Source organism: Pseudophryne corroboree, chromosome 11, assembly GCF_028390025.1.
Source record: "Pseudophryne corroboree isolate aPseCor3 chromosome 11, aPseCor3.hap2, whole genome shotgun sequence".
Classification (NCBI taxonomy): Eukaryota; Metazoa; Chordata; class Amphibia; order Anura; family Myobatrachidae; genus Pseudophryne; species Pseudophryne corroboree.
The window spans coordinates 28,535,591-28,553,736 of record NC_086454.1 but is presented as its reverse complement, the minus strand read 5'-3'; the positions used below and the strand labels follow the sequence as shown (position 1 = coordinate 28,553,736).

Below are 18,146 nucleotides of genomic sequence, written 5' to 3'. Positions count from 1 at the left end.
GTTGGGCTCTAACGTGTTACCTAGGTCTCTGATGTATTTTTGGCTGGCAACTAAGTCTTTTCTAGGGTCAGGGAATTCCGACACTATGGTCCTTAATACCATTCGGGTCCTTAATTCCATTCGGGAAAATGGGCTGTACATGGCAATGTTCCTAACAGGAGTGACTCCTGAAGTGTCTGTTTTCCCATTTGGAACTACTATTACCTTAACAGGATTAACTCTAACAACCTCATTCTGTGTAGATTCTACAGGCTGTGGTGAAATAGTTTCAGCATAGTGTATGGTGCCGTACTTACCCGTTCATACGACCTCACCTATCCCTCCGCTAGGGGCCTTTGTTACTAATCTCGGGGGTGGAGCTGTGCCTACTGTGGTCTCTGCTATGGTGGCTGCTAGAGAGAGCGCTGAAATTGTTGCCGATTCGTCCTCTTGATCACACTCCTGAGGAAAGTTCAAAACAGGGTACAACTTGCACGGGTTAATACTTGCATTGGTTAATTGGTTAACATTATCTTTAACATTTACACAGTTGCTAAGTGTTTGTTTGTTACACCTTAATGCGTCATTCTCCGCAACCAATTTCTCTCCTGATATATATGGTGGCGGTGGGGCCGTGGCTATCAGTTTTCTGATCGAGCCAGATCCCGCCGCCTGAGCCAATCCTCTCTGTATGTCACCCTCCTGTTGCCACAACTGTAAATAATCATAATGCTTGATTCGTCTCTTGGCTGATTTAATGAGACATATCCTTCTCCTTAAATTCGTTAACACTTCTGTGCTGAAGCTACCTACTCTTGGGAATTTCTCCCCGTCATGTACCGTCATTCTCTCCCATTCATCACATAAAGCTTCTGTGTGACTTCCGTATTTCTCACACATTACGTATCTTGCCGACCCGACTGGTCGGTTCACTGAATCAACCCGAACCGAGGTTGATCGCCCCCTACCTGAACAAGTGGCCCCCATAGTTCGAAGGTGTTGCTTTATTTAACCAACCCTTACGCAAACCAAAATGTTCAAAATAGGCTGACAGGGTACAACTTGCACGGGTTAATACTTGCATTGGTTAATTGGTTAACATTATCTTTAACATTTACACAGTTGCTAAGTGTTTGTTTGTTACACCTTAATGCGTCATTCTCCGCAACCAATTTCTCTCCTGATATATATGGTGGCGGTGGGGCCGTGGCTATCAGTTTTCTGATCGAGCCAGATCCCGCCGCCTGAGCCAATCCTCTCTGTATGTCACCCTCCTGTTGCCACAACTGTAAATAATCATAATGCTTGATTCGTCTCTTGGCTGATTTAATGAGACATATCCTTCTCCTTAAATTCGTTAACACTTCTGTGCTGAAGCTACCTACTCTTGGGAATTTCTCCCCGTCATGTACCGTCATTCTCTCCCATTCATCACATAAAGCTTCTGTGTGACTTCCGTATTTCTCACACATTACGTATCTTGCCGACCCGACTGGTCGGTTCACTGAATCAACCCGAACCGAGGTTGATCGCCCCCTACCTGAACAAGTGGCCCCCATAGTTCGAAGGTGTTGCTTTATTTAACCAACCCTTACGCAAACCAAAATGTTCAAAATAGGCTGACGGTGGCGGTTTACCGAGTACCCCACTCACTCGCCCACGCCGACCAATACGACCTGATCACACCGATATGGTGCTGGCGTACTCGACCCAGGGCCCCTGCGACCTGAACCTCTATTTACTGGAACCTGTGAGGGTGATCCGAAGAACACTTACTCTTTCCAGTAACTATTGGTTGTTGGATAGTTCCTGAGTGAGCAGCGAACCTCCCTTAAAATAAAAAAAATTACACAAATCACGTTAGAATGTACAAATAGCGTTTATGACCTTCGTACACAAATAGTACCGGTCAGGTTTACTAATGCACACAATTACGTGCGGTACAATCGTTCAGCACATAAGCAACTAATCTTATGTACGGAGCGACCAGTGGAATCGAAAATTGCGGCTGCGAATTCCTTCAGCCAGAGCTTGTATGGCCTATATGGGTGTTGCACCAACCCTTTCTTGGTGTTGTTCCTGTGGACTGTATAGCGGACTTCCTTGTCTGCTGTACCTGAACCTGCTGGTCTGCTATGACCTCCTGGTCTGTTACAGTATGACCTCCTGGTCTGCTACACTCTAATGCTCAAATTGTATGTTTTAACCAGGGATGCCTCCCTAGCCACCATGTACGTCACTTACACGCATGTACCTCACGAGAACTCGACTTTTCTTGTGGTTCAACCTCAAAAATTGTAAAAACAAACACTCACTCACCACATATACACTTTTGTTTCTATTTCTATTTCTGCGCAGAAATTTTCTTCAGACCAGATGTGTTACAAATTAGGAGAAGGATCTGTTAATTTAAATTTCGAATGTTAAAATAGATTTGCGCGATTTATCGCCTTGCGTTATTTACCGCGTTGCGCTATTTATCGCGTTGAAAAAAAATTAACGCTTGTGATTTGAGTTACGTGGGCGTACCCGTACGCTCCGTTGCGTAATATACGCTGCGTGCGTCGGCCCTTGGGTTGCGTACACAAGTCTCAGTCCTTTGTTAGAGACACGTGTACGCAAAGCAAAGATCCACCGTAACACAATTTATACGTTTATCAATGTAGATGATCCTTTATCATCTACCACGCACCACACTGACTTCGCCTTGTCTCTCAGGCACAGCTGTGTTTGTCTATACTTTAACTATATTACCTTTTTACTCTTAAACTATGAAATAGCGGCAAATCTCTCTTAGCACGTTTATCAACTATAAAACTGGCAAACAGGAGAGTGATATACGAAAATACACAAATGAAAAAAAGAAATGCAGATATATATGTGTGCGTGCGTGTGTACGCAAGACAGAAAAATAAACAGTTTTAAAAGAGACTAGCGTGTTGTTCTTACCTCCGGTTCCCGGATTCCTTCAGCACCCTTTACTAAGAGAAGCAGACGCTTATCCAAACAGCACTACGAGGAATATGATCTCCCGCCCTTTGCTGCTGGATAATGTCTGCTGTATCTACCTAGTGCAGATATGTGAAGGACGGGCGAGCCGCCAATTGATAAAGCTAAATATTTATCTTATATAATACCCTTTATGAGGTCTAAGAACACTGTACGCTATCTACGTATGAAGTACCGTAAGGGTACGCACGTTGCGTAACAATCGCTTAGCCGTAGTCGAGACGCTCAAGCGTCACGTTCGCTCACGGCCAAGAGATCACTGGCAGGCACGCTATTGGCTGTTGACTAACGTAATGATTCGCTATAGCGTAGCGGACGCTCGGGACCACGAGGAGATCACCAGCGGCGCTGACGCTCACAATGTTAAACCTTTATATCTAAACCATAAACAATGTAATATGCTGTAAAACCTTAGTGTAGAGATAGGGTGTAGATGCAACCTAGTGTAACCTTATTAACTTAAAAGCTGTTTGAGCGTCACCGACGCTCTGAGAATACTAGACACTATAAGAAATACACAGATACCTGGGCTTAGGGTCCAACGCCTAATATGTATATATTTTGAATGATATACTTTGCAAAAGAATTAACACAAATACAAATCATACACTACAATATAACATAGACTACCTAACCAGATAACTTACACAGGAAATATAATACAATTACTATTTAAGGGAAAATAAGAGAGAAAGAGGAGAAGGGAGAGAGAGAGAGAAATTGGCCCACAATAACAAGAAGATCAATATAGTTGCGGAGAAACACTTACGCACAAGGGGAAACGATCGCATGCGCCTCGATATCCAGCTCCCGATTATCAGCAATGAGAACCGTTGAAGAGAGTGAACTGGATATGGTCGGCCTGCCTATTTATGCCCCACACACAATGCAATTCAATGGTCCCTACGATCTCATTGTTCATTGGACACAGGAATCCGGCTTCGCATTATAACAAAAGGTCATAGGTTGATTCATACAGGTGGGCTGTGACTGCTTCCAACTGTTCAGGTGGGTGGGATACTGGGTTTCCCGCCGCATGACTAAATAAGAACAAATAATAGTAAATGGACATAAACTTCTTATGTCCATAACTATTCGCACGAGCGATTAATCCGCTCCAAACCAACACCGGAATATTGCTATTTAAATACTCTTCCGATGGGTACCAAACACCACTGTATGACCCCTGTTAGACCCTTCGTACAATACAAAGAGGGATCTCTCTGTTCAGGAACATGCTATGTTAACTAAACTTTCAGAATCTATCAAAGGGACCATGATCTACAAAATACATTATATAGTGAAAATATGTAACGATTGAGTCGCACGCTACGATCACATAAACTCTACCGTAAATACGCATACCGTGCGCCTGCGGGTGCCCGCGACTGTGAGTATGCGCACGTACGGGAGAGCGCACGCATGCGCAGCACGGACCTGTGTGAGGTGCAAATATGGTAGTGTGCATAGAGATATTTTTCTGACTTTGACAAGACAGAGAGAGGTAAAAGGGCCCTGCTCTCACACTTGAATATACACTTGGATTTTGCGTCTGCAAAACACAGAGAACAATAATTACGCTAAGGTTTTCATAATGCAATCTGCACTTAATTTTTAATACGGGCAGAGGCTCCCGTATCCGAAAATCCGATATATACAATATTTTTGATCGTGACTGAGATAGTGATTTCATGTAAAGAATTATGAAAAAATATTGTATAAAAAGTACCTCCAGGCTGTGTGTGTAAGGTGTAACACAAATGTATTTTGTGTAAAGGCCCATACACACTGGGCGATTTTGAGCTCAAAGTAGGTCACTTTAGGCATTTTGAGCTACTTTGAGCTCAAAATCTCCTAGTGTGTATGGCCGGGCGGTGAGCGCTGATGCGCGCTCTCGCATCATCGCTGGCCGCCGATGTACATCGGCTTGTTTGACAAGCCGAGTGAACCACTTTCCACATTCTCCTACTGTGAAAAGTGAGACACCCCCGTGAACATTGCTGGGCCGGGGTGAAAGTCGCTCAGTGTGTATGCAGCGACCGGCATGTCTTGCGTTTTTGGGGTGTGTATCTGCCTTCAGCCGCGATCACGTACACGGTGGCAATGTCGGTACTGGCGTGCCCAGTCTGCGTAGTACCCCAGCAGTCGCTGTTCCTTGTTGTGCATGGTCTGCGTACGCGTACGAATGAGTCCGCAATGGCTCTGGTGGCGCCTATCTATATTTCTGGACGGCAGCTCCACTTCTGTCGAGTACCAACATGAACTAGGCCCATTGTCTGATAATCCGGGGCCTGATATGTTTGGCACCTATGCTCTATACTGTTGAGACTGCAAAGGTACCTTCTTTCATCTTTATTAGAACAGTCCCATCATTAAATCCATGCGGGAAGCTCACCCACTGCTGGACCTTATGATTGAACGTAAAATGTGAACTTCCCTATTGGGACTTTAGCAGCAAAACCGCAGATTATGCAGCCGTTCACGTGTTAGGTATGAATATTTACACAGCTACCAGAAGCATGCTGCCCAAGCAGAATGATTTATGTTATAAACACCTCACTTACCATCATGCTGTATAGAAGTAAATGACTGTCCGTGTTAATGACTTATTAGAGAGCTTAATAGAACTGAAGATTTGTTATTACAGTGTAAAGCGTTAAACTACATAACAGAATCCTACAGATGTTCTTATTGATCCCAATATATTCTGCTCCCCTCTACAAACACTAGAAATGTATTGTGGCTTGTCCATGTAGGTCCACCTTGTATAGGTGCTTGCTCAACGCAGCTCATCTGAATAAATAATTTCATTGCTAACATGAGACCCTTGTCCCGTGTTTGTGCCTAAGATAGATGTTCTCCTACCACACCCTAAATCCTGGAACCCGAAGTTCCTTTCCATCCTCCCATCCATCAGAGCCGTAATAGTAATGGAGACCTACTTCCTAGCGCCACATCACTATAGATTATGTCACACGTTATCCCTCTTTCTGCTGTTTTTTCCTAGTTCTTCCAGTGTGATTTTTTTTTTTATGAATGAAAATGAAACCCTGCCTGATAACCCATATTTCTCTCTCTCTCCACAGGCGGACCTCAACTGCAATATACAGGATGATGCAGGTGCATTTTATGGTGTAACTAGTCAGTATGAAAGCTCGGAGAATATGACCATCACCTGCTCCACTAAAGTCTGTTCATTCGGCAAACAAGTGGTGGAGAAAGTGGAGGTACGACACAATTCTTTGCTGTATTAGCCTTTATCCAAGCCACAAATGCTGATGGAAAGCAGAATCAAAATCAACATTTATGTGTCGCAATTAGGGTGGCCAATCCTGGGCCATTTTTTTCAATTCCGGGATTCGGGATTGAAAAATGCTCAATCCTGGGATTGCAGTAGGTATCCGTGTAGGGCGCAGGCAGACTGGAAGTGGAGGGCAGAGAAGAAGTGTGTAGGAAGCATGTAGGGAGCACCGCGGGAGGGTGAGTGTAGATAACAGGGAGGATGTAGGGACTCGGAGCAGCGATGCAAAACTTACTATTAGGCGGGCCGTGGGCTGCATGAACACACACTGATTGACCGCGCCGGCGGCATTTCAAATGTAGCGCTAGCTGCCAGCCAGTCAGAACAGGCAGTCCGGCAGCCAGTCAGGAGCCGCTGCTGCGGCCGCTCCCTGATTGGCTGCCGGTCCGCCTGCTCCGATTGGCTGGCAGCTGGTGCTACATTTAAAATGCCGCCAGCGCGGTCTGCTTATGTATTAATGCCACGCGCTTCAGCTTTAATACCCTGCTGCCACCCGGGCCGTACAGCCGGGCAGCGCCGTGCTATAGTGCTCAGCGCTGCCCGGCAAAAGTGCGCATGCGCAATGAAATCCCGTGAATCCGGTATTGGAAGCTCCAATCCCGGGATTCAAATCCCGGCATTTTTGGGCCAGAATCCCGGGATCCCGCCGATCCCGGGATTGACCTCCCTAGTCACGGTACAATACATTAAAACATGCCGTGAAAGTGGTCTGTTGATGACGACCGTTACATAGATAATGACTTTCATTGTTTATTTATTCAAGTTACCTTTTTAGTACAATATCATGATCATACGTAACCTTTTTACAATATGTATAAATTATATTGTCAGGGACCAGTTCGGTATCACTGACGTTTGCATTCCGACTATGGCCAGAGGCAAGTAATTTAAGTCACCTTGATATTATCAGGACTGCATCTGTGCGAATACCAAGTCCTGATGCAGTGAGTTTATAGCCGAATATAATACACTGAATATCACTGTTGTACCATACACTTCTCTTTTTTTCCACCACCTGTGGTAAAGGCCCCCTTAAAACTGTATCTTGTACAGGCTTGATGACACAGACTTCCACACAGTTAGCTGGTCTTCCCCGGCTTCTAGCAACAAATTATTAGCAATCTAATGCCTCCACTGAGACTGGGTTCTGCAGTGTATATGAAATAGACTGATAAAGAATATTTTATTTACAAAAGCACAATTCTTAGTTATAGAAATGTTATAAAGAAAGAGCCTTACAAGTTACATAAATAAGTTGCAAGAATCTGGCTTGGAGGAACAACAGGAAATGCAATTACAGGCTTCAACTTCAAAACATTGATCCCCCAGTCTGAATCAAAAACAAAACGGTACCCATAGCTTTTATCAGCTGATTACTCCAACATGGATGATGTCACCCAAGTCTCTACTGACTGGCAAGTTAATAAAATCTGGGACCATCCCAGAACTGCCCACATGAATTTTAACTTAAATACAAATAATTGTGCATAACTTCCCCTGTGTAATGACTACATAAAATATGGTATGTACACATAGGGGGGGAATTGAAATGTTATCACCCCCGGTGACGGGAGATCGCAGGGGGCGATATACAGTTGATGTCCTTTATCGCTCCCATTAGTGTCGAGTTTAGCCACCCCCGACGGGTGCGAGCTGAAATATAGATGACGGCAGCCTATCGAGCTGAACGGAACTACATTTGAATATATCTGTTGGGCGCCATCCAGTGGCTGCCGGCCACAAATTCATTTGAATCTCACCCATAATCTTAATTATTTAAGCTATGATATGAGTTCAAACGTTACTGCAGTGTGATGTGGGATTCAGTGGCGCACAGAGGGGGGGTTTCCGAGTACCTGGAAACCCCCCCTGATGACACCAAAAAATGTTTTGAGACGGAGACACAGCTGTCTCCGTCTCAACAAAAGCAAAAGCCGCGATCGCGGACGGAGCTGCAGCAAGAGCAAAGAGCTATGCTATGCAGCTCTCTGCTTAGAGAATGTCCCGGGTGCCGGGGGAGCTGCTGGCTGCGCATGCTCAGCCACAGCAGCTCCCTCCGTCCTCAATCTGCCTCACGCTTCCGTAGCCGCCCCTCTGTATGTAAGTTTGAAATCATTGTTTAAGTGTGTTTTTGTATGATATGAATGCATGTATGTATGTATGTATGTGGGTTTGTGTGTGTGCTTGTATGTACAGTATGTATGTATGTGTGTTTACATGTGTGAGTGTATGTATGTGTGTTTACATGTGTGAGTTTGTGAATATATATATATATATATATATATATATATATATATTTATATAAATGTGTGTTTACATGTGTGAGTGTATGTATGTGTGTTTACATGTGTGAGTTTGTGAATATATATATATTTATATATATATATATATATATATATATATATATAAATGTGAGATATATAAAAAACCGGTAATCCTCCTTGGGTCCTGTGATAGAACCTCTATTGAAGAAAAATAGGCGGCACTCCAGGGACTTAAATAAAGTCAAACTGTATTCAAAAAATAAATTAATGGTGCAAAAAACAATGTTTCAAGGCTCTACGGCCTTTTCATCTGGTTATGCATTATAGGTGAGATCAATAAACAAAATACCTCTGTTTTTTTTCACCTCACCTATAATGCATAACCTGATGGAAAGGCTGTAGAGCCTTGAAACGTTGTTTTTTGATCCATGAAATTATTATTTTTTAATACAGTTTGACTTTATTTAAGTCCTTGGAGTACCACCTATTTTTCTTCAATAGAGGTCCTATCACAGGACCCAAGGAGGATTACCAGATATATTAATTTCAGGAGGCCACCCTGGCATCTTTGCTTTTTATCATCCAGAGTGCCAGACGACCACACAAATATCTATCTATCTATCTATCTATCTATATATATCTATATATATATATATATATATCTATCTATCTGCAAATGATGAATGGCACGTCAGAATCAGATAAAATGTACGGAAGCAGGATGGTACTCATAGAGACTAGTAAACCATAGAAAATCAGCACAGAACGCTGTAGCTGTATGTCAACGTTTCAGAGTTAGACTCTTTTAAAGGAGTCTAACTCTGAAACGTTGACAAACAGCTTCAGCGTCCTGTGCTGATTTTCTATGGTTTACCAGTTTCAATGAGTGCCGTCCTGCCTCCGTACGTACATATATATGTATGTATGTTTGTGTGTGTGTGTATATATCTATATATATGTATATATCTATATATATGTATATATATATATATATATATATATATATATATATATATATATATATATATTTATTACACATACCTGCGCATATACATACACACCCACCCACCCACGGAAACCCCCCTCGCTAAATCCTGCGTTTGCCACTGGATTGATTACATACCTAATTTCCCAGAAATTATACATCCTAATGATTTCCAAATTGCACCTAATCTACATATTGCCTTTATATATTTGATATGATGTTGGAAGCTTATGGCTGTTATAGAAATATAATTTTTTTCATTAGAAACAGATCACCTATGGTTGTCTTTGATCTGTTATGTGTAGACACATCTGGTGCCTAGACTTCTGAGTTCTTGCCCCTCCCCTGTGCTCGGTGTCTGCTTGCCCTATCTAAGTAAACTGACAATAGACCTGGTTTGCGAACCCCTGTTGAAAGTTTCCAGGTCACAGGCTGTCCTCAGAGAGATGCTCTCTAATGAACAGCACTCATCTTGCATAGTTTTAACATGCTAAAAACAAACTTTCCGTGGGCTAACAAAAGGCCTTCCTGTGTCCTCTATGACTTTTACTAGTAACAAAAGAAAACCATAACTTGCAAAGGCCTGATTCCTGTCCATAGTAACTTCTCTTTATTAAATTAATCAAATTTTAGTGTGAATTTAGAACTTAATATTTTATGAAGGTGTTGTAGTTTTTTTGCAATTTGTTAGGAATTGATGTTTGTTAATTTCCTCTGAAAATATTAACAGACAAAACTAAGTTGGTTCAAATCAAACGGGTTATTATGCAGAGGGCATGCAGTTTGCTCAAGTAAATCTTGGAAAACCATGCAGTTGGATGAGGGATTTGGGTTTGGATTTAGAAGTAAATTTAATTTATATAAGCCATCATAAGTAAGTCACACAAGGTGTCTGATGATCCAGCGGAAAATAAGCAATGACCACTAAGTATTCATCTTGCAGAACTACATTGGGAAATGAGAGAGCGGTGTTGACTTGCAGTACTAAATTGTACTCCAGCATTTTTGAATACAGTATTACGCCATGTAAAATCTTTTTAACGGTGTACATTATTAAGTAGATTTTTCGGAAATGTGCACGCACCATGTTATCACTGGAATATATTTAGTGACTTACTGTCACTTGTGTTATTAGCATAACTGTGTTAAGTTGTGTCTTGGCAATTTAACATTTTTAAAAAGTTCAACCAGAGAAAGATAAATGGGCATTATTGTTACACATGATAATCATTCACCTTCTCCTCTACAGACTGAATATGCAAGATTTGAAAATGGCCGATTTGTGTATAGGATAAACCGCTCTCCGATGTGTGAATATATGATCAACTTTATCCACAAGCTGAAACACTTACCAGAGAAGTACATGATGAATAGCGTATTGGAAAACTTCACTATTTTGTTGGTAGGTATCTTAGAAGAAGCCAGAGAGTCAGAATTAGGAAAAAAAAACCTTACATAATAAAGAGTGTAGAGGGTTGAGCTAGGAGTGTTGCACTTAAGATGGTACCTTCTCCTCCACCAGCCCTTACCTATGAATGATAGTTACAGCAGGTAGCGCCCTGCATTGCTATGCACTATCAGGCATCACAAAGACAAACCACTAGCATGAGGTGCGGCTTCAATTAAGTGCTTCTAGCTTTTTTCACTATCCCCATGCAACAGAGCACCTCCTCGTTCTGTGGGCTTGCCACATGCATGCAAACGGAAGGACCCGTAGCTCGGTCTCTCCTATTGAATATTTATGGTGAATGGAAGTATTTCTCTGATGGGTGGGGTTCAGCTCCCATTTTGCTGTGATCTATTGTCTCTGCGTCCATGTTCACCTTCTATTTCTTAGCACTGCAGCTGACACTTCTGTTGTCATCTTTATTATCATCATCATCATCATCGTTTTCTGGGCGATTAGGGCCTGTTTGCAGCAATCCTCCACTCCCACACTCCCATACCTGTTCTCAGTGCCACCATCATTCTGGTGATCTATTTAGAAAGATGACACATGCTCAATTGCAGGAAGGCACAAGCTGTCTAAAGATGGTGCCAGGACAGTGGTAGCTCCAGACAAAAGAAAAGTCGGTTAGAGATTTGGATCTGTGCTGGCCCACGCGCTACATGTATTCAAGGGATGGGAGATATTAACCTTCTGTCTGTTTCCTGTAGCTAATTCATCGGAGTGTGTCAGGCCATGGGTGTTGGGTGCTCCTGAGGAGCCATCTGCAGGTAAAAGCTTAATGAGGTCAGCCCCAATCATCATTAAGGTTTCTGCAGAAAGGATTCTAGACTCTGTCTATACAGCTAAGACATCAAAGTAATATTATTTTCCTTTGAGGGACTCCGAATACAATACTCAGGAGTACGGAGAGAGGATTGATAATTCAAATATCAAGTATTCCACTGAAAAACATGATTTAGTTTACAGTGAGGAAGAAGAAACAGTGGATTTCTTCCCTTATTTCCCTTAGTTCTAATAACGACAACTTGGAGAAAACCTAAAGCAAATTTCGGGTATTGCACAGATTGCAGGCCATTTATCTTCTGCCTAAGGGGAATATCAATGAATGGCAATCCCCACCTGTGACTGGATGCACCTGGCTCAGCCAGGCAATCAGATTTGCTTGATCCAGCTTGAGTTGAAATTTTAGGAATTCCCTCTTTCTGTTACTGACTCCATCTACTGCACAGTGGGTGGGTTATTAGCTGTCACCACCAAGCTCCTACAATCAGCAATTGGAACTGCTTATTTCCACTCTGACTCATACCATTGGCACCTGAAACTGCTTACTTCTGGGTATACATGGACCCTCATGGTTGGTGTCCTCTAAATTTACATGGGTTCCTCACCAAGGAAAAGTCTCTGCAGAGTAGCTGGCAGACAGCTTGAGCTTGGATGCACTGGGCTCAATCCAGAACAGCCAAAGAACGGAATAGCGTTTTGCGCTATTCTGGTGGTCACAGGATACAGAGGCAGTCGTCTTAAAGGCAAGATGTTTATTGCTCAATGTCTTGAAAAAGACTCTTTCCCTGGCAGGTACTGCTTGGGGATCTCACAGCATACAGAAGTTCTCTCTGAGAGTCAGAGGATATATACACTCAGGCCTCAAGGACCCTATTTTTAAGAGAACACAATACAGGGCTAGAGCCCTGCCCTCGAACTGTAGGGTAACCAGTTTGCATCCCTAAAACACAGTGTGATTTAGCATATAATAGTCTGTATTAATAAACGCTTCCATAGAAAGTTCCACACAGCAGGAAATTCTGAACAACAAAAAACTGTCATTGTTTCTGTGTGTCTCTGTAAATTTTACATAGTGACACACAAGATTACTGCCCTGGAGGGCACTGACTGTAAACAAGGCCTGGTCATAAGGGCCTGCTTCATTACCAATTGCAAATGTGAGATTGCGCGCAGTGAGCGATAACCAGCAAACTGCACATGAGCTAAGAACGCATTGTGCGTGCGTGAAGGGCCAAATGCGATCGCCTTGCGTTTGCAGCCTAATTGTAAAGTGAACGCATTTTGATTGGCAGGAAGTGACCGTTGGTGGGTGGTAACATGGCGTTTGTGGGGAGTGGTTGGGAAGACGCAGGCGTGTCGTGGCCGTTTTCTGGTTGTTGATATGATGTCCTCTGCGATCGATGCGTTCGAAAACATGGCGCCCGGTGTGACTGCATTATCATTGATTTGAGTATGCTGGGGTCAGCCGCACATGATGGTGTCCGTTTTTTGTGTATGCATTGCGAATCTACTAATGACTACGCAGATTTGTGAATGCATCGTCAGGCGTCTGTTATCCTTTCTGGGCGGCTCTTCACATGCGAATTTTAGCAATAGCAGATTTGTGAACATCGCTATCTCAGCCTCAATAGCGATCCATAATGAATCTGGCCCTAAATCAGGATGATTACCATATCACTTACTATGTGAGAATGTCCCATGAACAATATGTTTCCAAATGTCAAAGCCTTCTATAACTAAATACCTTCCTACAAGTGCATAGGGGTAATTCAGACCTGACCGCTGGGCTGCTAATTTTGCTGTCCTGCGATCAGATAGTCGCCACCTCCAGGGGGAGTGTATTTTCGCCCATGCAAGTGTGCGATCGCATGTGTACGCTGAGCTGCAAAAATCCAGTATGTGCAGTGTGTGCGCAGCCCAGGACTTACTCCTCCGGTGCGATGAGAAGAGGCTGATCAGGGCCGGAGCTGACATCACACACCCGCCCTGAAAACGCTTGGGCACACCTGCGTTTTTCCGGACACTCCCCGTAAACGATCAGTTACCACCCACAGACGGCGTCTTCCTGTCAATCACCTTGTGAATGCCCGTGCGATCGGAATTTCGCACCACCCTGATGCTGACCGGCGATGGGCGTTGTTGTCTGAGGCGCGCAGTTATGACCTGATCACTCGCTGTGCTTAAACGCACAGCAGCGATCCGGTCTGAAACCCCCTCATAGTCCATGCATTTAAACATGTGATCCACAATTTCACAACCGCACACATTGCTTTAAATATATCGTGTTAAAATTCATTAAATATACACTTACCGTACATGTAACAGGATAGTTCAAATAAAAATGGCGCTGCAGCAGAAGGGATTAACATCTTTAGTACCACAGCCACCATCTTGCCCATATGGACCAGTTCTTTGGCCACACCACCCAAGGTGAATGCCCACAAGGTGAAGTTGTCCAAGGCCAATACTGTTTAAATTCCAAATGCAGTAACCCATAGGGATAGTACTAATAGAAAATGTGAGACCATCTTTACGTCTATATATCAAGCTGCAGGGGCCTCTCTTGCATGTAGTTTAGTCTTTGTATCAGTTAACAAAGTGGTGGAGCAACTTTAAGGTTCTAGCCATGCAATGAGTTTCTGTTTGACCGTGAATGTGCAAAGGCTAGGGGTCCTAGCTTTAATATAACTGGGAAAGCAAGTGGACAATGTAAAAAAGAAACTGTTTGAAGTTGGTCGACGTGGTGACCAAGTCTAAGAAAAATATGTCACTGCGGCGGGAAATCTACCCATCTGGGAGCTCCATTGGTAGTTTTCTGTTCCATGATACCTGGTTGAGTCCATTCCCAGATACCTTTTTACCACTGGCCTTCATGAAGACAAAATGTGACTAGTTACTCATGGAGCCATTCAGTCTTTAATAACCTCATTCCACTACCAGAAGTACAGTAAATATTTGCATTTAATGAAGTAAAAAAAAAAACCCCAGATGGATCCAGTTCTGGTTGAACAGGTTTAATTTAGAGTCTGATGTCCGTTATAACCAGCATAGAGCAGAATGAGATCATGGTCCATTAATGCATACTTATATGTCCTCATCACAATATCTTAGATTTGTAATTATTTTTTTTTTATATCCTTGTTTTGTCATGTCTACAACGAAGGTGTTCATAAAACAACTGGTAATGGCTGCTGTTCTGTGTTTAAGGTTGATTATCATTTCCTATGTGAGTCATTTCTTGCTCGAGGATTCCTCAACCTTAAAGGGCACTATGTGAGGCACCAGATATTAGTGTCCCATAGACAGACAATCAATTATTTTTCTTGACAATCAACAGCAGAAGGTGTTCTTGCCTACAAGGACTAATACATTTTCTGTTGGCTCTTAGACATCTGTTCTGTTTGTAGGAAAGTATTGCGAAAGATTGTCTTGACCTTCAAAATGGTACAATTTGTGGGGTTAAAAGGGCTTTCCAGATTGAGAAAATAAAAACAATTCTCACACCAATACTTCACCAGCCAGTTCGTCATACTATCTGCAAAGGTGCATCAGCGTCTCCCCTGTCAAAACCCTACTTTGCCATAAGGGAAATCTCTAGGATAATTTGGGCAGTGGTTCATATCTTTGGAAACGGTCTCTTCATCTGGAAATGTTTCACCAGTTTGTGGAAAAGTTGGGCAGGCCATATGTTGACATGACAACATTACAGTTGACCACAAGGTGGAGCTAGTCTTCACAAAGACAGGTGATCTGCAGGTGCTTTTCATGGTCATCTAATAATATGCCTGTTTTCTCCAGTGGTGATGCTTCTGTATGTGCTGAAGAAAGTAAGAAGAGAATATTTTGAAGGGATCAGACTTGGCAGGAAGTTTATGGTACATGGATATTCTCAGGTTAACAGAAGGCCCGTAGTGATTTCTTCCATCTTTGCCCAGATTATCATCCAGGTGTAATGAACCTGGCTTTAATGGCTTTGCAGTTAAATCCATGATCCTAAAGGCAAAAGGGATTTTCTTACAATGTTATAAGGACCTATTTTCTGGTGGGGAAGTAGTTGTTTCTTTCATCTTCCTTTCAGTTAGCCCGTTTACTACTACTTCGTGCAAGTGGGTTTAAGTAGATTGAGTCTTTGTTCAATGAAGGTTCCAATATAGGCTCTTCAGTTTTCTTTTAAAAGGTGACACTTCTACTGGAAATACAGAATATTTTCTGCAGGTGGTGAGGTGTTTGCAGCCTTCATACCACCTATCTACAGTCAGGTCCATAAATATTGGGACATCGACACAATTCTCATATTTTGGGCTCTATACACCACCACAATGGATTTGAAATTAAACAAACAAGATGTGCTTTAACTGCAGACTTTCTGCTTTAATTTGAGGGTATTTACATCCAAATCAGGTGAACGGTGTAGGAATTACAACGGTTTCTATACGTGCCTCCCACTTTTTAAGGGACCAAAAGTAATGGGACAGTCGACTCGAAAGCTATTTCATGGACAGGAGGAGGCTATTCCCTCGTTATTTCATCATCAATTAAGCAAGTAAAAGGTCTGGAGTAGATTCCAGGTGTGACATTTTGCATTTGGAATCTGCTGCTGTCGACTCTCAATATGAGATCCAAAGAGCTGCCACTATCGGTGAAGCAAGCCATTATTAGGCTGAAAAATCAAAACAAACCCATCAGAGAGATAGCAAAAACATTAGGTGTGGCCAAATCAACTGTTTGGAACATTCTTAAAAATAAAGAACGCATCGGGAGCTCAGCAACACCAAAAGACCCGGCAGACCACGGAAAACAACTGTGGTGGATGGCAGAATAATAATTTCCCTGGTGAAGAAAAACCCCTTCACAACAGTTGCCCAGATCAAGAACACTCTCTATAGGAGGTAGGTGTATATGTGTCAAAGTCAACAATCAAGAGAAGACTTCACAAGAGTGAATATAGAGTGTTTACCACAAGATGTAAACCATTGGTGAGCCACAAAAACAGGAAGTCCAGATTAGAATTTGCCAAACAACATTTAAAAAAACCTTTACAGTTCTGGAACAACATCCTATGGACAGATGAGACAAAGATCAACTTGTACCAGAGTGATGAGAAGAGTATGGAGAAGGAAAGGAACTGCTCATGATCCAAAATATACAGTGAAGCATGGTGGTGGTAGTGTTATGGCATGGGCATGTATGGCTGTTAATGGAACTGGTTCCCTTGTATTTATTGATAATGTGACTGCTGACAAAAGCAGCAGGATGAATTCTGAAGTGTTTCGGGCAATATTATCTGCTCATATTCAGTCAAATGCTTCAGAACTCCTTGTACTGCGCTTCACAGTGCAGATGGACAATGACCCGAAGCATACTGCAAAAGCAACCAAAGAGTTTTTTAAGGCAAATAAGTGGAATGTTATGCAATGGCTAAGTCAATCACATGACCTGAATCCAATTGAGCATGCATTTCACTTGATGAAGACAAAACTGAAGGGAAAATGCCCCAAGAACAAGCAGGAACTGAAGACATTTGCAGTAGAGGCTTGGCAGTGCATCACCAGGGATGAAACCCAGCGTCTGGTGATGTCTATGCGTTCCAGACTTGAGGCTGTATTTGACTGCAAAGGATTTGCAACAAAGTATTACAAAGTGAAAGTTTGATTTAGGATTGTTTCGTTTGTCCCATTACTTTTGGTCCCTTAAAAAGAGGGAGGCACATATAGAAACCGTGGTAATTCCTACACGTTCACCTGATTTGGATGTAAATACCCTCAAATTAAAGCAGTTAGTCTGCAGTTAAAGCACATCTTGTTTGTTTCATTTCAAATCCATTGTGATGGTGTATAGAGCCCAAAATATGAGAATTGTGTCGATGTCCCAATATTTATGGACCTGACTGTATATCTTTTTAGAATGTGGCGTGTTGGTGGAGTTGAGACTTCATACAGAGAAATCACTTGTTCTTCTATCTCCAGAAGTACCACATCAAATTTTCATGAATATAGAGCTATTTTTAGGTGGTTTTCAAGTCTCATTTAAACCAGGACATTGTGGTGAGATCAAACTTCAGAGGGATGTCTTGACTTGTTGGAATATGATCGGTCAGGGGGCCCACACCACACCCATCATTGTGTTTACTTACCTGCCCATCAGATTGCTGTGATGCACAAAGACTCTGACGTTGTGCCAGTATTCTGCGCATGCAGTATATTGAGGCATGATCTTTGGACATGTAGTGCCAGTACCAAATTAATGGAGATTGCATAAGAAATGTATATATTGTTGAAGTGTCATACCGTTGTAGCCACAGTCCATGTTCCACAGCACATTCAGAATAGATTTTTTTTTTTTGCCCAAGTATTAAAACTTAATAAAAATAGCCCA

General features: G+C 42.5%; 1 protein-coding gene across 8 annotated transcripts in view; it reads left to right on the top strand.

Annotated features, from left to right (window-relative positions):
- Positions 1 to 18,146, top strand: part of TEAD1 (TEA domain transcription factor 1) — a 239,360-nt gene that overhangs the window by 213,791 nt on the left and 7,423 nt on the right. For all 8 annotated transcript variants that reach the window (XM_063946405.1, XM_063946409.1, XM_063946407.1 and 5 more), the window contains 2 exons: positions 6,075 to 6,215; positions 10,788 to 10,940. In XM_063946405.1, coding sequence (XP_063802475.1) covers positions 6,075 to 6,215; positions 10,788 to 10,940 — 294 coding nt within the window. The remainder of the gene's footprint in view (positions 1 to 6,074; positions 6,216 to 10,787; positions 10,941 to 18,146) is intronic.